General features: G+C 37.2%; 1 protein-coding gene and 2 long non-coding RNA genes across 6 annotated transcripts in view; 2 read left to right on the forward strand and 1 right to left on the reverse strand.

The window, feature by feature from the left end:
- LOC147835105 (uncharacterized) overlaps nucleotides 1-19,298 on the forward strand; it is a 38,380-nt gene extending 19,082 nt beyond the window's left edge. The window contains exons 2-3 of the long non-coding RNA XR_015501299.1: nucleotides 18,462-18,782; nucleotides 18,920-19,298. This is a non-coding gene — a long non-coding RNA (uncharacterized LOC147835105). The remainder of the gene's footprint in view (nucleotides 1-18,461; nucleotides 18,783-18,919) is intronic.
- The window catches only part of pknox2 (pbx/knotted 1 homeobox 2), a gene marked incomplete at its 5' end in the record, with an annotated part of 203,544 nt that overhangs the window by 14,721 nt on the left and 161,362 nt on the right, over nucleotides 1-27,461 (reverse strand). For all 4 annotated transcript variants that reach the window (NM_001442096.1, NM_001442097.1, NM_001442095.1 and 1 more), the window contains 1 exon segment: nucleotides 5,402-5,573. In NM_001442096.1, the coding sequence (NP_001429025.1) occupies nucleotides 5,402-5,573 (172 nt within the window).
- Nucleotides 1,725-5,918, forward strand: LOC147835106 (uncharacterized). The gene is made up of 4 exons (XR_015501289.1): nucleotides 1,725-1,827; nucleotides 2,663-2,779; nucleotides 5,055-5,110; nucleotides 5,246-5,918. It is a non-coding gene; the product is annotated as an uncharacterized LOC147835106 (long non-coding RNA).

Here is a 27,461-nt window from a genome sequence, read left to right on the forward strand (position 1 = left end):
CAATAAAAAAAACATTGCCTAATAATATTCACCTTAAAGTTGTTTTTAAAAATTAAGCTTTTATTCTAGACAAAATAAAAACTAATAGGTAAATAAATATTACAGGAAATACCGTGAAACATTCCTTGCTCTGTTAAACATCATTGGGAAATGTTTGTTAAAGAAAAAAAATCCACTGGAGCGAATCATTTTGACTTCAACTGTACTTGCATTAGGGTGTCTAGTTTAATATTGTTTGTATTGGCTTATTCTGCAAATAAGTACATAAGCTCTCTTTTGCAATAGTTTTAGATCTTCCGATTCATTTTCCCTATGCGTATGGTAAGCTATAAAGGGTCCAACTACAGTACTTGTCCTGCAAACTATTTTGTTTTTGGTTGTACATCAAGATAAACATAATGTAATAATAAAAAACAAATTTGCAACCTCAAGCAAATTAATTATAAATAAAGTTTCAATATAAGTGAATGAGTCCTTAAATCTCGAGCCTTTAAGGTTACAATGTCTGCACTCATACTGCACATGAAAGAATAAGGTCAATACTGCTTATGGGAATTTTAAATGACTGAATTATTAAATATATCTATGTTTTAATTTAAAAATTAGTGCTGACTATTTATAGTTTACTTTGATTGATTTTAGTTTTATTTAGGTTTTTGCGATTTTGTTTTTGTTGTTTTATTCTTTTAATAGAATTAAGTTTTGCTTTATTTTTATTAATATTTTTAATCTTTCTCATTTTTTGTCATTTTAGTGGTTCACATAATTTAAAACTTTTCAATGTTTTGATTTGAGAATTTGAAATGTATATTTTTATCTTTTTATTTAAATTTTGTAGAAAACATGTTTGTTGTAATGTAATACTGTACTTACCGTAAACATATTAATTTCACTTGCAGGTGAGAAAAGTTCCTTACTTTTTTTCTAACTTTTTTCTTAACCTTTTTTTCTTGTTTTTTCCCAACAGGAAGTTTATGTCCAGAAAATAAAAGAAACAAAATTCTGAACTTTGAGATATAAACTCAGAATGAGGAAAAAAATAATAATTTCAAGGTGTAAACTCAGAATTGCAAGACAATAAAAATGATTATAATGACGTTACATCTCATAATAAATTTATGGATATTTTAAATAATTAAATTATTTAATTATTGAATATATTTATTATCTCCGATAATAGTTCGCTTTAAATTAAATCAAATTAAAATTGATACATAATCCATTTTATTACATATTTATTCTTTTAATGTTTTATCATTTACAGTAGAAAAACTCAGGAGGAATATGTCCAGCAATTCAGTGAAACAAAAGTCAGAATTTTGAGATATAAACTCAGAATTGTAAGTTACATAATTTCTGTTTATATTGGAGAAAATAATGAACAATTTGCAAGGTGTAAACTCAGAACTTTTGTACATTGTAAATTTACAAAAAAAACAACAACCTTAAATTGTAAATTTCATAATTCTCATAATTCTGCTTCCTCCAATCACTTTAAATGACACCAAATTAAAATGCATATATTCCTTTTTATTCCTTCATCATCCAGTTTCCTTATGCTAAATGCCACCAACCACCAACTATTCCGGCATATGTTTTACACAGCCCTTTTAGCCGCAACCCAGTACTGGAAAACACACATACACCCTCGCATTTACATTCGCACTCATATACTATGGCCATTTTTGTTTGTTACCCAATTAACATATAGTACATGTCTGTAGGGGAAACCAAAGCATGCAAACCGGAGAACATGCAGATACCACACAGAAATGATCTGTCAACTGGCCGAGCTGGGACTCGAACCAGTGACCTTCTTGCTGTGAGGTGAGAGTGCTAACCACTGAGCCTCCGTGCCGCCTCCTAATTCCTTTTATTACATATTTATTCTGTAATTTTTTTTTTTGTGATCAACTTTTTATTGTTTTCAGAGATCAACAATATTACATCTTGATTACATGTTCACACATCATAAATGTTAACTTGAGTCTAAAAGAGAAAAGGGGAAAAATAATAATAATAATAAAGAAATAAATATAAATAATAATATTCTGTTTATTTCTGATCATTTAAAGTAGAAAAAAATGATATAAAATAATAATTGAACAGTAAAATGAATATTGAATTGTAACTAATTACAAGTTTCAGTCTATTCATCTCAAAAAACACATCCGCTTCACTAAAAAGAAAATCAAAAATGTTTTTTTCACACCTAAACTAAAAATCAGTGTTGCCGAGCCAGTCCTCCTGTCGCCGTTTGCCTGCTCATGTTGCTTAATCCTCCAAACACTTTCTGCTGATACAGTTGGACAGGACTGAACGTTCAGCTCCAAGCAGCCATTCAAACAGTCACCGCCCAAAGTCAGAACTCAAGGACGACCAAATGGGCTAAAAAATGCTTTGCCAAGGAGGAGATAAATCTGCCAATTACCGCAGCTCGTTTAATCAGGGCTCGGTGCCATCTCTCTGAGGCTGCTATAACTGTCGCGCTGAAGAGTTAGTGAACGGCGGACCGGCGTGTGACCAGTGTGTCGTAAAGCACACAGATGCAGAGTTAATTGACTGAGCAGCGCTAGTCGGCCGAGCGCCCCGCTAATGATGAACAGTGACCTTTTTTCCTCCTCCTTCCCTTAATTTCTAATTACTGTTAACTGTCTTGCAGGGCGCAGAAGAGCAGGGATGATGAATATGAGGTTGGAAAAAGAGAAAGAGAACAGAAAAGAGCTACGGACAAGAGGTGGACGAGTGTCATTGTTACTAATACCCCAGAGGCGTTTGGGTAAATGTCATTAGCTACTGTACAGTTTTTGCCTACTTTGTACTTTGACTGAAGATCAAAGATATCAGCAACTCGCTACTTATTATTTCATAAAAACATGTATATAGTTGTCGGCAGAATTTTTATTCTTTCACAAATATTTGATGTTTAAAAGAGCATGGAAAAAATCATAGCATTTTCTTATAATATTTATTTTCTCCCAGGTAAAGTCTTACTTCTTTTAGTTTGGCTGTAGGGGAAATACTGTACAACACGCCACCGTTTTCCTCAGAAAACATATTTTCAAACGTGCTGTTGACTAGAATTTTTCACTAGATGTTGATAACAACCAAAGAAATGCACAATTGAAAAGACAACAAATCTAACTAGTTTACAAATGAAGTTATGTGTAATAAAATGAAACTACACAGAAAAAAAAGTATTGAACACATGAAGAAAGGGAAGTGTAAAACGGCAGTGAAAGCCCAGACAGCAGCTGAAATCTCTCAGTAGTTCTTCAGCAACTCTCTGCCCTTCATCATTGTAAATTAATATTTGCTGGAGCACCCGGAGGAAACCCACGTCAACACCGTGACGCCCCATATATGTATATACATAAATTCTATGTCAACTAATTTTTTCGTTAGTATGCATTCACAATGGTATGAACCTTTATGGGGGGGGGGGGGGGGGTCAAATATATATAGATCAGAAAAAAGCTATTTCTTACAATTAAAAAATTTCCCCTCCCCCTCCTCTCACATCTTGTTTTGATGTCCTTCAGGGGAGATCAAGCGTTAATAAGGGTCTCTTTTAAACAGCAAAATTTAAAGAGTTACAATTTTACAGAAAGGGTTTTTATTTTGCGTTCAACTCTCAGAGACATTATTAAACAATATGCAAATGTTTAGATGTTTTTGTACAATACAAATTGTCAGTACTAAGTCTCAGTCTTTGGTGGATTAATATCCATATAGCTTTGAGAACTCTGGGATCAGTTTAACTTTTAAAAAAGCATTTAAAGACATTTTTTTGGTCAAGCTTTTAATTAACAGTATAAGTGTTCCTGTCCCTGGATTTAACTTGTTTTAATATGTTTTCTTTTATTGATATGTGTTCTTTTACCTGTTTTCGAGTTTTCTCTTATTGTAAAGCACTTTGTGACTTAATGTCTGTGAAAGGTGCGATATAAATAAACCTTTACTTACTTATTTGAGAGACCTGCTATAGCTTTGTTTGACAAACAAAATGATTTATTTGGATTTGCACTGTAAACTTTAAATACAAAGTTTAAAAGTTGTCTTGTTATATTTAGTATTTTGTTATTATTTATGTTTTATTATCCCTCCTGTGTCATTCTTTTTCAAATATTTCTCAAGTGCTGTTTTAAGGAAAGATTTTTTTTCCAACTCATTTTTAAACATAATAGTTAGTTTTTTTAAATAATTAATTAATGACAGTACATATTTTACTGGCTATTTTGTAAGCTACTGGTATAATACATAAAATGTCTGGCCCTTGTAATGAGTAATGTAATTCCCCAATTTATTCTAAATGGCACTCAGCTTTTTCTGCAGCATTATTTCCGGCATTTATAGGCTACTGAAAGCATTAAGTCTTGTACACACTTGACAAACCTGTCAGCAAATCTTCTTTATGTGAATGAGAGTGCATTAGCAGCCAATTGCTTAACCACAGATATCATGTATCACATATGAAATGAGAATATTTAATCTTGATTACAGCACTGTTGTTTTATCTAGAGCTGCTTTCCAACTAAATCACTGATATTGAACTGAACTGAATCAACAATGTTTCTGATCTGAACTTGACCTACAAATACTGCAAACTTGTTTTTAAAGAGCCACTTTACAACAGAATCTTGTAAGTTGAGATTCCATGATTGTTCATGCTATTTTTAGTTTACCTATTTGAAGATGCGTTGACACATTCTATTCTGGATAAAATACCTTAGAAACTACACTGCCTTTGTTGGTTTTTGTATCACTTCAACCAGCACATCAACTTCAAGTAGAATTTAAATATACCCTCTAATGACAATTACACTATGAATATTTTATTTTATAGTGGAATTTTAATGAATTATTTTGATCAATATTTACATGAAGAGACCTTTTTGAAGGATACTGCTTTACTTATGCTCTCATTACTTATGAGTATTGTGTCAACCTTGATTTATTGCAATATTGAAGGGTTCAGCTTTGTTTCTACAGTATTTTAGAAAACAAATGTGATTGCTCTTATCACAAACCAGCTCTTTCTTTTATTTTCACAGGCATGCCTTGTGGGTGTTGTGGACTAGTGTGTCTTAGAGAAAAGACTTTCACTGAAGTGAGTTTGTTATAATGGAGCTATTTACACAGAACGGTGCTTGTACATTTACTTAAATATGATTTACAGATACTTTCGAATATTACCTCAGAGCTTGTATTTTCAGCTAAAAGTTATTTTGCTTTATATTTCAAGACTGAAGAAGTCATTTGAAGAAGTCCAAATGTACCAGCAGAGGGCAGTGCAGATGTGACGTGCAGATATTCAGGATGTAAACAGGTTTTCCTAAGGAGCTAAAGTTGCTAAAGCTGATATACTGTAGATGAAGAAACGAGACTCGTGAGTGTTTACCAGGTTGTCTAGTTCAGGATCCTCGCTGAAGAAAGGCTTGTGGTCCTGCTCTTGCTGGTGGACAAAGTTTTCGATGTCGACGTCGAAGCTGGCGGATGTGATGCATTCTGAGCCCTGCGTGGCTTGTTCACACTTCTCAAACAGCAACGCCAGAAGAGGAAAAAGAGGATGCCTGTAGGGTACAGGAAGAGATGTAGTATGTGTACTGTGCACACTATTCCCAGTTAGCATGCCAGAATAAAATGCTGTTTATATAATGCAACATTTTTTTTAAACAACCTTGGATTTCAAATGTATTCAAAGATTTTAAAGCATATAGGTCTCACACTCAATTCCTGGAGGGCTGCAGCTCTGCACAGTTTTGCTATCAACCCCACAGCTGATCCAACTAATCGAGGAGTTCAAAAGAGTCATGATCACCTTCATCAGTTGGATCAGCCCTCCAGGAATTGAGTTGGAGACCTACTGTATGATTTAAAGAGATGTAAGAGACAGAAATAAAACACATCAACTTCATATTTTCAATAGGCATTTTTTTCCACATACAAATTCTACTCTTTTGAAATGTAAAATTATAGTTCACATAAAACTGAAAAGGATGTCGTCAGTTTGAGTTAGGTTTTTCTGTTGAACACAAAAGAAGTGCCATTGATTTCATAGTAGAGCTGCACGATACTGGAAGAAAATAAAATTGCGATGTTTGGTTGTTCTGCGATATATAATTGCGATATGAATAACATTTCACAAGATGACTCTGTTTTGGATAGATGTCAGAATTTTACATCAATTGGGGACTTCCGGTTCAGGGGCGCATGGAGAAGGCTGCTCGTGTCTAAGCTACAACAATCCTCCAAATAATTTTTAATTATTGAGCCTTAGATTTAATTATTAATCGGCAAAAGTGTGCTCAAGAGATTCAAGAACACATTAAGCCTTAATAATGTCAAAAAACTTGAAAAAAGAAAGTAGATTACAAGAAGAGGTCAACGTCGACCATGGCAAAGCTGGCCATTAAGAGGAGCTGAGGCAAGACGCCAATAAAGGTGGCCCAACTTCTCATAACAATCAAGACGTTATGGATGCTATAACATAATTTTACATCAATTTGGATGATTTTAAACAAGTGCACATGTGCATAAGATAAATAAAGATAAAAAACATGAAAGCAATAGAACAAAGATAAAAATGAAATAGACAGTGCTTTATGGTTTTCGATGTTTAACAGTATGCAGGTACAGAAATTATATTTAAAAAAAAACTTGTGAAGGTTTAAAACTATTTGAGCGTGAGTAACTAGTGACTAAACTTTCATTTTGGGGTGAACTAACCTTTAAACCACAATATCCAGAAAATAACCAGCTTTTTGGTTCAGTCAGGATGACAACACGCAGCCGGCGGATAATATAATCCTTGTTATCTTCATTTAATTGTAGGTATAAGCTCTGTCTAAAGGTTTCTTCTAGCAAGTTGACATTTGTCATGTTAACAGCATTAACATTTTCCTGTATCATCAGAGGATGAATATGTTTGCACTGCTTTAAGCCTGTCCAGAGAGAGGCTTCTGCTGAAGAGCAGACCTAATGAAAGATGAAATTCACTCGGCTCAGCCTCTTGAAAGCCTAGTGTAGCCTGACTCTGTGAACGCTGATTTAATTTAAATGAATTTAACATCGCCACAACAAATTATTAAGAGCTCTGCTGTATGTCAATGAGAAATGTTGTCATGTAAGGATTTAACGTGTCAGTAGAGCTTCACAGCACCAGATGGCACCATTAAGTCATGCATGGTTGCAGGAAGTAATCCATTTGGTACTTACAATTAAGTATTTAGTATACCCTTAAAGGCACAAGATGTAATTTTTGCTACTAGATGGCGCGTATTAACAATAAACAAAGCTGTAGTTTGATGATGATGTGACTGAGTGTTGAATCATGAGAGTTGTCATCTTTATTACATCTTACAGGACACCTGCAGAGATCATGTTCATTGGTGAGCTAAAGTATTCAAAACTTATTATCATAGTATAAAGCAGAGTAAGGGTTTATTCATACAGAATGCATCATTGTTTCTATAAACGCAAGACGCAATGGTTTGGAATAGTTTGAAAAAAAGTACAGCATAAAGTACGAGGGTACCTGGACACAACTACAAAACACCTGTAAACAGAAACTAGAAATTCTTGCCCCGCCTCTGAGGTCATCTGATTGGTCCACTGCTGTGGAACATACAGTGATGAGCTGCATTGTGTGAAAGTTGAAGATCTTTTAACTTAGCGTCTAAAAAAACAAGGCACTAATGCTTCAAAAGACACAAGATGTGAGCGTAACAGTCACACTTGACCATCAAGCATGTGTCTACATTGAAAAACAATGGAAAAGTACAACATTGAAAAAACCTGTTCTGTGTAAACCACCCCTACGACTTAACGTTTTAGTGAAAACAAGAATGCTGAAGCAATTGCTGGTGAGAGATGAGTGTGAAATGCCCGAAAGAATGCAGCAGAGCTTTTATTATGCCACAGTCCACCACTTCCGGCTCTTCCACTCGTAATCACATGATGCTTTTTTACGATAATGAATACATGGAATATTCTTTTATAATGCTGCTCTGTGCAGTCTAATAAAAAGCACAATGTACTAAAGGACCTGTGGTGTTTCTATAAAACCAGAAAATCGAGGGTGGCACAGTACAGAGTCCATGTCACTAATTAAAATAACTAATTTATACAGCATTCTTTGAAACATTTGGGATCATTTAAAGGGCACCTATGATGAAAATCAACTTTTGTAAGCTGTTTGGACAGAACTGCGTGTCCACAGTCATACTAGAATGATATAAACCCAAACAAGTCTATTTTTTTAATTTCCAGACGTTAAAATAGGACCCAAATTCCAGTGATTTTGCGGTCCACCGCAACATGACGTAGAAGTGCAGATTTTCCATGCCCACCGAATTTATTGACAGGCACTATGTTTCTATAAAAACATGTATAGAGATGTCCACAGAACTTTTTTTTGCAAATGAACTGGAATTAAGGTTAAAAAAGTTTAAAACATTTTTAAAACATAGCATGTTTGTAATAAAGACGCTATCTAATTCTTAATCGATATAATTATGAAGACCGTATGGTGTCAGTAAACGCTGATATAGTGTATGTGTGTGTGTGTGTGTGTGTGTGTGTGTAGTATGTGTGTGCTGCAAACAGCATTTGTCCGAGACTCATCCTTTCAGAAAGGCTTGAATAAACTCCACCACAAATACAGCAAAATAAACTTGGTATTTTTGACTAATGAGCTGTATTTTAGCTTCATCTGAGTCTGTCTCTGTCACTGTGCTGTTTAACTGACGTAACGCATGATGAAAAGCAGACACACACTTCAAAACGGTGGGCGGAGAGAAGCAGCTCATTTGCATTTAAAGCCACTAGATATACAAAAACAGCAAGAATGTAGTCAGACACCAAAATGGGCAGATTCTAGACGCTATAATAAATGATCTGATGGGTATTTTGAGCTGAAACTTTACAAACACATTCGGGAGACACCAAAGGCTTGTCTTACACCTTGTAAAAGGTGTAAAATATGTGGCCTTTAAGTACAAAAGTTAGCAAAATATGAGTTAGCAAAAAATAGACATTTTGGAAAAATACTACATATTGTGCGTTTAATGTGACTTTAAAGTAAGTCAACCATTTGTATTATTTCAAGTATTTATGGAATAGACTATTTGCCATTTCAGTCTATATAGTAGGCTTGCTGCAGTAGTCAGTAGCTACGTTTCCATCCACCTATTTTTATGTGCATTTTGGACATGCAAAAAAAGGTTGATGGAAACGCCAAAAAAGAAATTACGTGATGATAAAAATGTTTGTATATGGACAAACCAGCAGGCTGAGCACATTGTATAACATCTGAAATGTTGTTTTGGTCATTCTGTTATTATATTATTAATTACCTCCAGAGTCAAGAGCGCCTTTGCTCCACGTCTGACACCTTCAAATACCACCAGGGTTCACTGCTAGTCAGGATTGCAAGTCATGTATCAAATGAAGAAAAGATTTACACAGCTACTCCTACCGCAGCAATTTCTGTTTTTACTTTTACTTTTGGTGCCAGTTAATCAGGAAGTGACGATTTTGTTTACTTTGACTCGTTGGATGGTAACGCTGCTTTATTTGCATGTCGTTAATGTTATAATCCAGTTTTGCGCATAAAGTTAATTCGCATTTTTGGATGGAAACATAGCTAGTGTTACTAATAGTGTTTTTTCACCTTGCAATTTCAATTTCTGCTATGAAGGAGCATAATTGACAAACATAATTGACAAACATTCTACGTGTAAAAACCCTAAACACAGTGTTTGCATGACTGTGAATTTGAAAGTGAACGTAAAATATGAGCACGTCCTTAAAAGCATATTCATTATGTTAAATACCACCCTCACACCAAAGTGAATTAACACAACTTACACAATTCATCACACAGAGGCCAGATAAAAATAATATTCCTGGTTTTTAATTAAAATATACTGTTGAGTCATTTGTTCATATGCCTGTTGTTTTGTTGTGGAAAAATACTGTCACAGTATTATCCTATCCCAGGCGAGTTCTTATGAATATACCTGTCTATTTTTTTTTATTTTTATTGCTGAGTCTGTTTGAGAGACAGAGAGGCTTTGAGACTGGGTGAGGGGCCCAGGCTCCGGCTGTAACCCACCACTCTCATTTGCAGCCTTTAATAGCCGGCTATATTAGACTCTAATCTGCCTGATCCCAATTTAATGCCGCTCCCTCCAGCTGACGTGACAGGAATACTAAACAGGCTCGCAGTGCTGAGCAGCGAGGCGATCTGCGCTCCCTCCGGGCTCGTCCCGCTCCTCTCCGCAGTGCCAGCCCCTTTTCCTCTCTCCCCTCCCCAGTCACACTCACTCCTGGAGGGCATGGCTGGGTTATCTCTCCCCTTCTCTCTCTTTGGCAGGGCCTGGATCATAACCCGGACACAGCCCTAAAGGCCCAAAGCCAAAGGATGCTATCAATTTAGCTCTCCAAGGATTTGGCAAGTAGGCTGAGGAACAAACTACCTAGAAATTAGAGCATAAAATCGAATTGGAAAAGTTAAGCCACAAGGTACAGGTTCATCGAACACCCACATTCCCTGGAGCGAGTCTAATAATGCCGCATTATCTTCATTAGGTGGTTATATTTCATAACATTTACCCGCTGCAGAAACTCAGCTTTTTGGAAACTTCAGTCATGTCTCGAATTATAATAACGTGATGGTGCAAGCAGCTCCTATTTTGAACAGAACGTCTCTTATTGGGTTACCTTAGATGATTTTCCCAATAGCAGTACAGTTTTTGTTACTAAAGATGGACAGTACACTTAGAGCAGTTACTCTGTAAACTAATTGCCTCGGTTGTTTGATGGTGGGAGAAAACTCTTAAATGAAATCCGATCTCTCTGAGCAACTCCAGACTTTTAAATCTCTTCATCTTTGCGGTTTGGACGAGGCCGTGTGCTGTAAAGTGCAGAGCTAATCGGTTAATCTTTCAAAATGTGCCGGTTAAAATGAAACACTTAATGCTATTTGTCTTTAACCTTTAGTTATCATCTCGCAAACTCTTGCGGGAAAGACTGTCCAAGCTACATCTCTCAAACCTGAAAGGAAAAACACTTGTATAGTTGAAAACAAAAGACCTTTAGAAAACTTTTACATTTTATGATTCACAAAAAAGCAGCTGCTGTGAATTAATGAAGTCATTAAAACCAAACTTATAAATTCAATTATCCAGATGAAGACACATCAATCTTCTGTCCACTGTTTAGGCATAAAAAATATAATGTAAATCAACGGGACAAGGACCAAGACTTTTTGATCATGGTAAAAAGCTATTAGTTGACTTAAAAAGCCCCTGTTATGGGTTTTTGAATATGACCTTCCATGCAGTGTGTAACACAGCTCTAAGTGAAGTGAAGTCGATTCAGAGTGGTTCAAATTAATGGTTGCGGTAACGAATCTTTAGCTGTGTCTGCTTGGCGTCAATATGGAACTCAAGCCCCGCCCATTTGTTGCATGAGCAGACCTGGGAAAATTTAAACCCCGCCCACAAACACTGTAAAAAGAAAAAGAGGAAGTCACTGTAGCTGATCCCGATTGAATCATGTCACGAAGACGCTGTGCTCTGAAGTGTGAGGGAAAGTTCATGTTATTTTCCCTACCCAAAGATGAAGCTGCGAAGAGTCAGTGGTTAAAGTTTCTTTTTGCAAAAATACCTCAGCATTATAGCCCCAGCCTTGTGTTGTGTCCCTGTAATTTTTCTGAAGAGTTTTTCTGCAATCTACTGGCTTACAACGGGGCATTCATCGGCCATTTGTTAAAGGAAGGACTAGAAAAGACTATTGATGAATGGGACTTTATCAGAGAGCTTGACAAGAGTTTTACAGTACACAGTTAATGAATCAGTTTCTTCCACCATTTCACAAGTGTAAGTAACTTATGTGCGATTAAGATGGCTGCCTCCTTGTTTTCTCTAGCATGCAAATTATGTATTCAATTGAGTTTTGTTACTTGTAACCGCTCCATGCGGCTTCTAGTGTATCTGGTTAACTCTTTGTATTCTCATATAGTGTCTAAAACCAAGCTGTCTGTATAAACATACACACACACAGCACCAAGCACACACACACAGACAAATCTCTCTCTCTCTTTCATACGCGCGCGCGCACTAACACACACACAAGCACCAAGCAGACACACAGGCTTTTGCTGTTATATCAACTCAAAGGCTTGTAATACCATGTATCAAGTACCAATGTAATACCAAAAGGTTTTATATAAAGGTATATAAATACTGAGTCGCGCCAGCTCCGGGCCGCAGCGCACATTACTCTCGGGCCAATTCCGGCGCGGATGCGGCAGCGTCGGCTCGCTTACGGTCGCCGCATCTGGCCCGATTGATTCGGGCCGGAAACGGGCAGTGAGTCCACAAGCATCCGGAGTCCGGCAGCCGGAGCCGGGCTGAGTGGTAAGTCTCTGGCAGGGGAGAATCTAGCCGGAACTGGCCCGAGTGTATTTTGCTATCTAGGAAAGCTCTCACTCTCTCTCTCTCATTCGCGCGCGCGCACTAACATACACACACACAAGCACCAAGCACACACACAGGCAAAGCTCTCTCTCTCTCTCTCTCTCATTCGCATAGCAATATATGTGATATTGCTAGACAGCCCGCTCCCGTCCCAAATTAAACCCGTCACCGACTGCTCCAGCGGTTTATTCGGAAATTTATTCCCGCGCCGCAGAAATCTGGTCGGGTCCAGCGGCGCCCGTGGGACAGCCGCGGGAATGCAGACCTCTACTCTGACTACTTCAAAATTGTTGACAAGCCATACTGGGCATTTCTCTTTGTCTCAAGTTGACCAATCGCAATAGACTGTATCATTGGACCGATTAGTCCAATTTTAGATTAGTATCACGCTAAGGAGAAGATTGGAAACAAATGCATCGCTAAACAAATCATATGGTAGTTGTTGGGATAATTAGGTAAAAATAAATGCATATTACGAAACAATGAAAGTGTTATTTGACCTTGCATGCATATCAGACTGTTGTTGGAGACTCCCAAAATCAAAATATGGCCTTTTTTAATCCATAATGGGAGCTCTTTAAATTAAATTGAGTAAACAAAAAAATCCCAAATAATAAACCCAAAAGGTTAAGTCAACTCAACAGTTCTAAAGTAACTAATCACTTTTTACAGTGATTCCTCTTTCATAATTTGCAGAAAAAAAGAAAGTATTACAGGATTTGAACAAACATGAGGGTGATTTATGACAGAAATATCCTTTTTTGTCTACTATCTCTTAAAGTTTTCAAATTCATACCAGCATCTCTGGCATGGGAGCATGCGAACAAGGCCACTAAAGACCACAGCTTCAGTCCCAAGTGCATCTTGAGACAAGAGAAGTGAGGTTTACTTGCACAGCTCTTACTTTCTGGCCTCCGTTGCACTCACCACCTAAATGCCTTACCATTCAGGACATCCAGGCAATATAAACCCTCCAGGTCTACACCGATCAGGATTTGAACAGGAATGGGAAGTGGATACAACATCAATACTAAAGACTGCAGCCTCTCACAACAATCACTAGTGCCTCTTGAGGTCAGGGGAGAGAGCTTTACACACACAGCTCCTAGACTGGCTTGCCTCAGATCCATTTAGCAATACAGAATTGTATTTATATCATACAATAGGATTTACAATGGTGATTCTGCTACCATATGTTGATACACTCATTATATAGTGTCTGAAATCTCCTCAAATAATATGATGTACCCAGAGCTGGTTCAGTGCCAAAACAAGAGAGACATTATCTGCAGTGCAGAGGTCTAAGGACAGAGGGAGCTGGGGAACTATCAACCCATAAAAGTGTCATTTACTGAAGATAGGAGTCAGCAGAACTGATACAGCGAACTGACGAATAAAGTCAGACGGGCATTTTTATTACTATTTAACCAATACTAGATTTCATCTCAGCTAATGAAACACTAAAAGTCAGCATAAAATCAAAGTTCCTTTTTGTTTAACAGTCGTACGCACCATTTAAGGGTTTATTTTTGCCTTTATTGAGACGGGACAGTGTGCCATAGAATCTGACAGTGGAAGAGCGAGTGGACAGGATCAGGAAATGTCCCTTAGGCACTTCAGGACTCAAAAGTAGTGATCAGCAGTAAAGTCAGGAACATGTAGAAATTGACTTGTGGAAATTAATTTCCAATATAAACAAATGCTGCAGAGTTAACACAACTCTGGCCCTTTTGTTAAGCTTATCAATGGCAATGGAGACTTTGGAGAACAATTTGTTCTTTGTTAAGAACCCAGAACTTGCAAAACGGCTTTTTGATCTAATCCACATTCTACATCATCTCAGACACAGAAAGACACAAGGATCACAATACTATATATATTAAGGTTTACATGCAGCATGAATGCTTTGGTAAAGATCAACATTAAATAGGAATGTTTACACTCTATATACTGAAAACAATGCCTTGGGTAAATGATATGTGGTTTGGAAAGTGAATTATGCATAGGAAAATATTTAAGACTCTTAAATATAATAACAGTTAAACTGTGGACCATGATTATGCAAATGCCGGTCACACTATGAATGACACCTTCCAGTGACCAACTCACAGGATCATCCAATCACAATGCTGGATTTGAAAGGTGACATCTTTTCAATCACACCTTCCAGAGAAAGGATTAAAAACATTCTCTCAAAGAAGGAAAAGAGAGTGGTGTGGGAACACATGGAAAAGAGGAGGGTGAAGTAACTCGGAGGAGAAGAAAAGTGGTAACAGAAAGAAGAGAGTGGTATTTGAAGGAAGGCCTGACACACGCTATATGAACTGGTCAAAGACTTCAGAACTTTGCTGCGTGTTCCAACAAGGTTTTTCATGGTGATTGGATTCACAGAGCGTTTTCCAAGGGGTCTGAAACCATAGCTTCAAGACTACCACCTCCATAAATCTGCATGTCCCCGATTTCCAAGAACCTTTAAGGACAAAGATGTCTCCACGATCAGACCCACCACTTCAAGAAATCTCCAGTTCTGCGCATTCCAGAATCTCTAGATTTCTTCCTCTCAAAGCTCATGAGAGCTAATTTTGCTTGTTCCATGCTTCAAGACCAACAAGAAGATCCAATCTCTTCCAACCACTGCATCAATGGCAGAAACATAAATGTACTACATTCTAACCCTCTAACAGAGACCTTGGCATAGTGTGTTTCAGTATAAAATATTCTAATTAATTAGATGTTTATAACTGATATTCATTAATAATAAAAACTTCCTCAGTTCTTTGTTATTTTAGATTAAGGTACAACTTATCAGACTCTAGCCTGTCTTTAGAAAAGATAACAAAGTTATTGATTACAATCAATAACTTTGGCCCTGTTTATAATAATGCGTTTTAGTTTAAAAAAAGTTTTGTTACGGTTACGCCATCGGTCCACACTACCACACCGTCATCTTCACTGTATGCGTATTTATAACAAAACAGCACCTATAACATTACTGCCTTCCTTTATTTTCATTGAAAATACGATACATATCATATCTTTTATAGAATATCAGTTTTATAATCAATTATAAAAGTATAACGCACAACAAGCACAACAAGGCAGGCAATCAGTCAATATACAGAATGTACGTGTTTACTTTAATTATTAACTTATCTTTGCGCTCAGCCAAAACGTTACCTAAGAACAAGTAATGGATTCAAAAGTCGGGGAATATGTCGTTAGATAGAAACAACAAGATGAATTAAATATCACGTTTAACAAATATAGTGAGATTAGATCCAGCGGTAGTTCCTTGATGACACACACAGTGAGTGTGTGTGTGGTCACGCGATGTGCATTTTCAGTGCTGTGGTCTAGACGGAGTACTGTTTGGAAACGCTAGGCGAAACACTAGTGTGGATGCGGATTGTTTTCATTCTAAAACTCTGCTTTAAAACTAAAACGCAAATAGTTTAAACTAGTGCATAAACGCCACTTCATTTATTGTACATTTAGTAATTTTAGTTACCCTTGTTTACTCTATTATTAATAAATACCCGTTGATTACAATTGTGTCTTCCTTGTGTAATATGGTAAGAGGCTCTACAAGTCAGACGATCTCATTATCCTTCAGCCATCCATCCATTGTTCTATCTATCTATCTATCTATCTATCTATCTATCTATCTATCTATCTATCTATCTATCTATCTATCTATCTATCTATCTATCTATCTATCTATCTATCTATCTATCTATCTATCTATCTATCTATCTATCTATCTATCTATCAGATATCAGCATCTATCTATGCATATTATTGAGGTCTCGAAGCAAAAAAACAGAGCCCCCTAAGATAAAAAGAATTAAATAGCAAATAAATAAATATTTTCTAAGAAAATGAAAAAAGCACATCAAAGCAGCTCCAAGTCCAAAAATAAAGCTGGATGCATTTTAATGCTAGCTCTAGCTGCATTTGTTTTGGTAGCGTGGTGGGCCACCCACGGGCTGCCGTGGAGATGGGGGTGTGCGCTCTGTGTGCTCACCCGGTATGTTTGCCATCCTAATCAGGGCGAGCCAGTGGCTGCTGCCTTTATTAAACCCAGTCTGGGGTGCCCTCATGCTGAGACCATTCCTCACACACACACATTCACATGAACACACACTCCCTCCTCCAGGCTACATGTCTGGAGCTCAACCTGTATGGGGGGCGTGCACACACAAACACAGCACTCGCCATCAGGGTTTATATGGGACCCCTACTGCTGCATTTCAATGAGCGGCATTGCTCTTTTTCGACGCTGTTTTCTGCTCTTTCTCTTTCACCTGCGGGGTAAAGGGTAACAGTGTCCTGTTGTCAGACACAGTCGGTTCTTATCATTGGACCACAGGTGAGACTATAGAGGTTAAACATAGACATGCCACATGAAAGCAATGTGCTTACCAATGCAAATGACCAGACTAATAGTCTTTGATTGCCAGGATGTTACTTTATATTTGAATCAATTCTAACCACATATCACCCTGTTGCCAAGGCACTTTGTCTGGTTGGTTTATAGGCTGTTGCTATGCGGGTGTTTTTGTAATTTCTAGGGGGTTTCTAGGCTGATCTAAGTGTTTTACACAGTCATCGAGTTAGTCACTGATGCTTGGCTATTGCTATAACAAGGTCACACTTTTTATTTGCTCAAATCTAACACAAATGTTGTGGGAACAGGGCAAAGCTGCAGTATTGTAGAAAAAAAGTGTCTTGTGCAGATCTAGTCTGAACTCCACTGACGGTCCACATCTTATGGCATCTCTTCGGTTTCGGTTTTTCTCATTTTATTTACAAAGTGTCAGCTTGAGTCTCTCTGGGCTTGGTGAACAATTATCTACATTGTTATGTATCATTAAATCATTGGCAGTTAGTTCAATCAAATTCTATAAAGCACACAAGACATGTCACTCTTATAGTTTTTAAGGGGAAGGGGAAAAGTGTAATGGTCAATAGCCCTGTCTACTAGTACAGGAGCCAATCATTGATCGCTATAGACTGACGTTTCTCAGGGATGCCAGATGTGTGCTTTTACGACAGTTTGGTGGTCAACAAACACACTGGAATCTCAGCGAATACTTGCTTCACACATAAAATAAATATATGAACAAAGCTTGAAAAGTGTACTTTCAAATTAACCAAGTGCACTTAAAAACAAAAGTTCAAAAAAAAAAAAAGGGCCAATTTTATTTGATTCAGACGTTTAAAAACAAAGCTTATGAGACAGTTGTTGTTTAATCTTATTGTTGATTCCAAATATGCAATGTAATTATTAGCTTGGCAAACATTCATTCATTCATTCATTTTCTTGTCGGCTTAGTCTGTTTATTATTCTGGGGTCACCACAGCGGAATGAACCACCAACTTATCTAGCAAGTTTTTACGCAGCGGATGCCCCTCCAGTCGCATCTCTGGGAAACATCCACACACACATTCACACACACACAGTCATACACACACAGTCATATGCCCGAGCATACTGCCAGAGAGGTGTTTCAAAAGATGGCAGCCTAGTGAAATGACTTGCCTTAAAGATACTTTGGTTTAATAAAGACAGAAAAAACCTTGCGTCATTTAAAAATTGCAGTGGGCCACAGAAACATTGGTTGGGGGCAGGGGCGTAGATTTAGGGTGGACGGTGGGGACGTGTCCCCACCAATATCCACAAACTACTGAAATGTCCCCACCAATAATTTAATTCACTTAAAAACATCGCGCTGTCAGTATCCACCTAGACATGAGGAAAGGGTTAAATCACGTTCTCTTCTCGAGTCGCACCGCCCCCAAAACACATATGAACATTGTGATTGGTTGTGCCTTTCCCTGCTGTCATGTGAGTGGCTGCTTTCAGATCACAGTTTCAGATACAAACAGCGCCAAAACATTCGCGGGGGGAATTTCCCAATGTGTGTGAGGTATAAGACAGACACACACAAGTGAGGATGGAGGTAGCAACAAAAGGTGGACATTAGTGATGTAACGGTATTGTAAATACCGTCATACCGCAATATTAATTTTTTTCGATATTACCGAAGTCGCATGACTCGGTAAAACTATAGGTCTTCTGAGAAAATTTCCTCAGGCGAATGAAGCGAACGGGAGATAGCGAAAACTACAATTGCCATCAGCCCATGCTTGACCATCATCCCTTGCGGTCTGTTGTTGCTACAGATCCAGTAATGCGGAAATGGAGTGTGCTGCTAGAAGCGGGGATGAAAAGAGCTGGAAAACTCTAAAGCAGGTCGCACACCAGAAGCGCCGCTCGGCGCCGCGACACGGCGCGTACATGACAGATTAAAGTATCGCACACCAGACGCGCACATTCGAATGATATTTAACATGAAACTAATCAGATGGCGCTCTGTGGCGCGGCTGAAAAATGAACTGCGTCCTGAGCCGTCGCCGGGCGCCGCCGACAGCCGCCGACTTGCGGCGCCGGTGTGTGTATCCTGATAGAAACCTATAATTAGAATTCTAAAATACGTGGCGCTGCGCGGCGCGCCGCCGAGCGTCGCTTCTGGTGTGCGACCTGCTTTACACGCACAGTTCAGTCCTGCATTATCTCCGTGTAAGTTCAGACTTCGCAAGTTTGATCAAGGCTGCAGTCTCTTCTTCTCAGTTTGATATGGAAAAGCAGATTATACCGAGGACACGGGTAAATCTTCAAAGGGAACAGTGTACTTTGTAACTTCATTCACATCACCCTGGCTTCGTTGTTTCACTTTCTCAACAATAAAATGTAAACATGATTTAAGGAACTGCCTATTTTCATTTTAATATTAGCAACTTAGACAGCAGAAATGTTGAGGCGCCGTGCTGCATGAGTGTCATCTTCACTGTGTGGATATTTATAACAAAACGGAGCCGATAACAACTGCCTCCTTTCAATTTCAGTGAAAATACGAAACACAGCCTCTCTTTTGCTGAATATCAGTTTTAAGAATCGATAATGGCCATTTTAAAAGTATAACATACAATAAGTTTATACATTATAGGAAATAAAGGCAAGCGATCAGTCAATATACAGAATGTACGTGGTTACATTAATCATTAACTTATCTTTGCGCTCAGCCAAAACACGTTACCTGAGAACAAGTAATAGATTCCAATGCCCAAAGTCAGGGAATATGTCGTTAGATAAAGACAACAAGATAAATGAAATATCCTGTTTAATAAATATAGTGAGATTAGATCCAGCGGGAGATGCTTGATGAGAAGTCCGACTAGCAGAGCTCTCATCTGGGTAGATGGGCTGAGTGTGATTAAATGTTGAATGTGATGAGTTTTCAACAATACTAAATTGAAACTTTATTTTTTTACATGGTTTAATATTTTTTTTGTTATTAAAATTGAAGTTCCTGTTTCAAAGCTTACAGATAGATGGCTAATTTGTATGTCATTGACACTTTTGGCACTTTTTTGGAGTATTTTCATAAGTTTTGTTTTTTCCTGTAAATGATTCAATAAATACCGTACCGTGACATTCATACCGAGGTATTACCGTACCGTGAAATTCTGATACCGTTACATCCCTAGTGGACATAAAGAGCTTTTTTCAACGAAAAGTGTAAGTCACATAAACTCAAGTTTGCTACTGAATGAGTCCATCATGGTAATGGTGCTATTGCTGGTGTTTTCACCGCTATTACGGTCAGTCGAATGTTAAAGCAGACTGATATAGTCTGAAAACAATATTCCCTGAAAACTAACTGCAGAATAAACTCCTGTAAACGTATATGACCATACCTGTTCTCCTAATCTCTTAGAGTAACATCTCCAAGTTCAGGTAAAACAATTTGTCAGAAAAACTACAGCCTGTGCTCCATCTTTTAATAATACTGTGAGACATGTTTAATTTGTACGAAAAATGAACGAAAGTCTTTATTAAGCTCTCTCTTTATCCGTTAATAAACATTATTTTAACATGACACTTTCAGGCCTGTAGCCAGCTTATTGAAAGGAGAGGTTATTTGTTTTCTGAAAAACAACCTTTTTGCAGTTATTCACCTGAGGTATAAATAGTACTTTTTAGTGACATATTAAGAGCTATTTTTTGCTGAGTAATCTTGCTGGATAGTTATTATAACTACACTTTTTGATGTACCAAAACTATTTCCTACCATTTTGTCAAATTTATTTATTTACACATTTAAACTTTAAGTTTTATTACAGTTTTCTAAATAATAAAAATACTTAGACAACTAGAAATTAGGACTTTAAATTCTTAGAATAAAGAAATGAACAGTACAGATATATATATATATATATAAACAATATTCATTCTTGGCGGGGATGACTCGTCCCCAGTCCCAACCAATGTCAAACGCAAACCTACGCCCTTGGTTGGGGGTTCACAAGTTTAAAAAAAGACTGAAGAAAGTGTTCTGGGTTGTTTTTAGGATAATGCTTGGTGGGATTAGGTTGTTGATAGAGTGTTCTGTGTAGTTTAAAGAGCATTGTTTGACCAAGCAAGGTGGTTTGTCCAAAGTACAGAAGTACAGTGTTCCTGTTTGTTTCTAGGGTGTTGCTCGACTGATCTTGATAGTTTGTATAGTGTTCTGGGTAAGTTCTAAAATGTTGCTAGGTGGGTCTGGGTTGTTCTGAGTAGTTTCTAGAGGATTGGTTGACTTAGCAATGTGGTCTGTGCAATGCATAATGCTCCTGGTGGTTTCTAGGGTGTTGCTGTCTGGGTTGTTGATAAGGTGTTCTGGGAAGTTTTGAGAGCACTGTTTAACTCGGCAAGGTGGTTTGTAGAAAGTACAGAGATACTGTTAGTTAATGTGGTGTTGCTAGACTGATATTGGTAGTTTGTATAGTGTTCTGGGTGGTTTCTAAAGTATTGCTAGGTGGTTCTGGTTTGTTTGTAGAGTGTTCTGAGAAGTTTTGAGAGCACTGCAAGGCAAGGTGGTTTGTAGAAAGTACAGAGTTACTGTTGCTTTATATTGTGTTGCTAGGCTGATCTTGATAGTTTGTAAAGTGTTTTAAGTAGTTTATAAAGTGTTTTAGGTGGGTCTGGGTTGTTTGTAGAATGTTTTGTGGTGTTTCAAGAGCACTGTTTGACTGGGTAAGGTGGTTTGTACAAAGTACAGTGTTCCTGTTTGTTTCTAGGGTGTTGCTAGGTTAATATTGGTAGTTTGTATAGTGTTTTGGGCAGTTTTTAAGGTGTTGCTTATTGGGTCTGGGTTGTTTGTAGAATGTTCTGTGTAGTTTCGAGAGCACTGTTTCACTGGGTAAGGTGTTTTGTACAATGCACAGTATTTCTCCTAGTTGGTATGGTGTTGCTAGGGTGATATAGTTTGTATAGAGTTCTGGGTAGTTTCTAAAGTGTTGCTAGGTGCGTCTGGGTTGTTTGTAGAGTGTTCTGTGTAGTTTCAAGAGCATTGTTTGACTGGGCACAGTGGTTTGTACAATATACAGTGTTCCTGTTAGTTTCTAGAGTTTTGTAGAGTTCAACCTAGGCTGATCTTGGTAGTTGGTATAGTGTTCTATGTAGTTTCTAATGTGTTGCTAGGCGGGTCTGTGTTGTTTGTAGAGTGTTCTGGGCAGTTTCTAGAGCATTGTTTGACTGGGCAATGTGGTTTGTTTTGTACAATGCACAGTGTTCCTGCTAGGCTGATCTTGATAGTTTGTATAGTGTTCTGGGCAGTTTCTGATGTGTTGCTAATTGGGTCTAGGGTGTTGATAGAGTGTAATCCTGGTAGATTAGAGCATAGAGCTAGGCATAGAGCATTGTTTGGCTCTTCAAGGTGGCCTCTAGGGCTTTTCTAGGGCTCAGTTTACAGTTGTCAGTCTATGTGGTTTTTAGGAGGATTAGAATATCACTGATGGTTTGTAAGGAGTTGCTATGTAGTTCTGTATGTAAGATTATTTGAGTAATTTCTAAAATGACGCTATGAAGTTGCTATGATTTTCTCTGTGGTTGCTATAGCATTGCCACTGTGTGTAGTTGTAAGGCTGGCTAGGGTGTTTATAAGATGGTTGCGAGGGTTTTCTCAAAGAATATCAAGTCTATATGAAGAAATATTTGAAAATGTAGATATATGAGAAGCCATGAGCAATAATGTTTCCTTAACAAGCACAGCTAACAAGTATCATTCACAGACTTCACAGTAGCTCCTGCGTACGCGAACACGCGTTCAGTCTTCAGCCTGTGAAGTTCAGAACACTGTGCACCCTGGAGACACGAGACAGGATGAAAAAGAATAAAACTAAACGTCTACGGATTTAAATTGAGGAACAAAATCTTACTCAGATAAAAAATGTGCCCTCAGAGACTTCCTGAGATACGATGAGATGGTATTTACCATAATCTGCCAGTAATAATTTTAAAGATACACCCTGACACTCATGATCGGAACTGAGATGATCTTGAGAGGGATCTTTTGGCTTGGATGCATTATTTTAGATAGTATAGAAATTTCAACCCTGTTACTAAGAGAGAGAGGAAGAGAGAGAGAGAGAGAGAGAGAGAGAGAGAGAGAGAGAGAGAGAGAGAGTCGTTAAGATGTTGGGCACCAAATGACTGCAAGAGCTCCCCAACAGCGAATGTAAACAGAATTTATGGTGCATTACAGCGGCTGGGGAGAACCAGCTCACCATTTCCTCTCTGGCTGTCAAATTAAAAGCACTCCTGTTGGGACTGATATGCGCTGCTGCTACTGCTGGGTCTTTTAAAGCTGTTTTCTAACTCCTTCCCTTTCTTTTTCTTCTTTTCTATTGCATATTTCCTCCCTCATTCTCTCTCTACTTCTCTCTATCTCTCTCTCTCTCTTTCGTCAGTCCGTGACACTCCTGATCCACTGGAGCTCAATGAAGACAGCATGACTGTGCACCAGCAGACCGAAATCCAGTATCAATGCAAATCCACTCAGCACCCGCCAATCTGAGTCACGGCGAGAAGGGGAAAAACATATAAACCCCATTCAGACATTTCAATACTCCAATATAAGCACACCTACAGGGGTCTGAACACTATATAAAAACACAAACACAATACACATGACATGATATCCCAGAAAAACTGAGACTAAATGTGTAAAACATCAACATACAATGGATTACGATTAATACAAAGATTACAATTGATTTGCTTGTAGTAGAAGTATCATTTGTGCAGACTTTGGATGAGTCTATACACTCTCAGAAATAAAGGTACGGGAGCTGTCACTGGGGCAGTACCTTTTCAAAAGTACATATTTGTTCCTCGAGGGTCCATAATGGTACCTAAAAGGAAGTTTAAGGGCTACATTTGGGTACTAATATGCACCTTTTAGGTACCACTGTAGCCTTTTTGGGTACAAATATCTATCTTTTAAAAAAGTACTGCCCCAGTGACAGCTCCCGTACCTTTATTTCTGAGAGTGTATTATAATTACTGTGCCAGGGGGTATACAGAATTGATAGGTATGTATTAATGAAAGTACAGTATGTAAGAGTATGTTTTTCTTCTACTAAAGTCTGATAAAAAATGTTTGCAAATGTCTAATAAAATAATTAAAAGGATTGTCAGCCTTTTTTCCCCGAAAACAACAACTGGTCAGAATAATTAATAATAGATAATACTTAATAATTTGACTGACAGCGTCTCGGTGGAAAAGTTTTACCTCTGAAAAATTAAAAAATTAAAAACAAGCCCTCTGGGATCTATTTCAGCTCCAATTTTATTTTTAATTCATATACATGACTTAGGTCAAAAGACAAACACAGCTAAAATCCATTTAAATGCTGACAACACTATTATTTATATAGCTTCACACTCTATAAATCAAGCCATAGAAACGTTACAAGACTCTTTTTGGTTACTGCAACTTTCACTTCTGAAATTTAAGTTGGTTTTAAATGAAAAAAAAAAACTAATTAGGGGGCATCACGGTGGCACAGTGGGTAGCACGAACACCTTACAGCAAGAAGGTCGCTGCTTTAAGCCCCGGCTGGGTCAGTTGGCAAAACTGAAGGTTTCACCAATCTTAACCCTGGAGGGGGAATGTATTGAAGGAGGAAACAGTTATAAATAACTGGGCATATGGCCTAATGCATGGTTGGGTTTTAATATTCATATAAAAAATCTTGTAAAGAAGCTCAAACCTAAATTGGGTTTTCTTTTGCATGTTAAGAAATGTTGTCCTTTCGAAGCAAGGAATTTCAAGGTGACAGGCTGATAGGTCACCTAATCTGCTCCTGTGTCATTAACTACGTGGCGCAGGAGAGTGGTTGCTGCCACCCCGGCAGCCAATGAGCTTTCTCCTCGTCAGTTTAAATGCTCTGCGCCATTTTAGACCCTCCTCCACCCCAGCTCCACCTCTGTTAGATCTGCTACGGGGGTTAGATATATGTTTGCAGCAGCGTCATACTTATAGAAGACATGTCTGTGTATATACTGGCAGTAGCAGGTCTCAGTACTTGCTCTGCCATAATAATCAAAGCAGCAGCGCAGCAGATCTATAACGCCAAGACCAAATACATCAACCTTGCCATATAAATATCAATTACCATACTAAATCCCGAGAGTGTTCATGACAGAAAAAGAATAATCTAAAGCTGTTTCCTGTTAGTTATATATTATGGAAATGTAGTTTATATGCATGCAAACCTGCCGTTTTTAAAAAAGCTGGACAGTTTTTATTGTGCTACAATAAGATTTGTGATGAACTCATCTTCACGTACCAATCATTGTACTTTGTACAAAACGGTTGGATGGTTTTCCCTGCACCAAAGGAGAAAGATGCATATGCTTCTATTTGCCGCTAGGACATTATTGGGTAAATTTCCATCTTACATTTGTAAGCTTTAATCATATTATACTTGTAGTTATAGACTAGGCAACTCTTAAATATTATATAAACTGTTCCTAGAGTGTGTATGGAGTTTGGTAAAACAGCATTTTCATCCTTTGGCACTACAATATGGAATGAAATGCTGAATGTTATTATGTTAGAAACAATTCCATACCTAAATATTTTTTAAAAATCTTTTAAAGTCTTACCAGGAAAAATCATGTGAAAGTTTTGTGTAAATTTTAATATGTGATATTTTATGTGTGTCTAACTTTTTGTGCTGCCATTTTGGCCAAGACCCCCTTGTAGAAAAAATGCAAATCTCAATGGGAAATTCATGGTAAAACAAAGGTTAAAAAAAAAATAAATAAAATAAAAATATTTTATTACTTGACTCTTCTTCTATATAAACATGTTAACTCTTCTTCTCTGATATTATCTGATAAATGACAACATTGTACTTTAAATTTGGAAAAAAATGCCAGCATTCAAACATAACTTTAAAAATTGTAAATAAAATTCACATTTCATATAACTAACAATGCTGTATGATTGTATTTAAGATTTATTACATAAAAAAACAAAAAAATCTGTAGTATTTCTTAAGACTTAAACATGGTAAAAGTGCATTTATAGAACAATTTTTGATTCTTTCCCCTCATCTTACTGTTATCATTTTGGAATAGTGCTGAATTTTTACACCCTCAAGACCTTCTTAAGATATGTATTACAATTTTATATTCTGTATGCTGGATTTTTATTGAAGCTAATTTTGGATGTGTCGCAAGTGCCCCACAGGAAAGAGACCCCCTGCCTCATTTCTAATAAGAAGAGAAGGTATCTGATGTTTTAAAAGAGAGTGCAGTAGCTCGTTAAGATAATTACTGTATCGCACATTTATTTCAATGTTAATAATTAAGTAACGCATGCCGGAGCGCAGATTCAACATCTCAGACTTGCAATACCGGCAATTAGAGAAGGGAAAGGTGCAGAAATAAACACCAACCTGCCAAATTGAATCAAAACAATACATGAGGATTCATGATATAAACAAACAACTCCCGTTTTATAAGTTTGAGTGTTCAGTTAAATGCACTGGGGTGAAGAATCTAACTAAGGATCTTTGTATAATCCTTGTAGCAAACTTATGTGTGTGTTGTTTCAAGAAAACAACCCTTTGTTTGTGTTGTGTTTTATTCGTTTCATTTATTCTTTATTTAATCGTTTTATTTAATCATATGATCATTAGTCATTTATATAATTAGCATGTTATTGGTTAATACTTAACGATTTGATTATTATTTGTCATTTTATTATGTTTTTATATTTTATTATTACTGTTTTCCTATAATTATTTCTTGAGTATCATTTCATTTGTCGATGTTGTTATAATCTTATTGATTCAAGTGACACTTGTTTTCATGAGTAAGAGATGAGAGAATGTCTCCATTTCAGTGTTGTGAAGCAGTATTTTTTCCATTGCTGTTGCTTGTGGTGTAATAACATTGTTGGGTTTATCCAAGCGGCAATCTCCACACACATACACTACAGCCAATTTAGTTTATTCAATTCACATATAGAGCATGTGTTTAGATTGTGGGGGAAACCGGAGCATCCAGAGGAAACTCACAAGAACATGTGAAGAACATGCAAACTCCACACTGAAATGCTACCTGACCCAGAGGAACTTGGACCAGTGAACTTCTTGCTGTAAGGCAACAGTACTTACCACTAAGCAACCTTTCAAAACTGTACATATAATATAATTATACAGGCTGATTTTAAATTTTTATAAATGAAAAATGCAACATACTTTCCCATGAGACTTGGGTTTAAGGTAAGGGTTGGGGTATAGTGATAGAAAATACAGTTTGTACAGTATAAAAACAATGAAAGCATATGGAATTTAAATAAACCTATGGAATATAAAAAACAAACATGTGCATGCAGGGATGGATTTCGTGATTTGTGGGCCTTGAGGAATTCCATCCATGGGGCCCAACAGTCCTAAAATGCACCCTTTGTAATATTATTTATTATTTTTATCACTCAATCTCATTTGCTACATATTTAAATTATTTGTTTCCTTAAAATGAATTCACAACTAAAAATAGTAAAGAAACTATTTCGTTTTTTAAAACTAAATATTTACCTAATTTGACTACTGGACTGCTCCATGATTGAGGGT

This window comes from Danio rerio, chromosome 10, assembly GCF_052040795.2.
Source record: "Danio rerio strain M-AB ecotype USA chromosome 10, GRCz13ab, whole genome shotgun sequence".
Taxonomy (NCBI): Eukaryota; Metazoa; Chordata; class Actinopteri; order Cypriniformes; family Danionidae; genus Danio; species Danio rerio.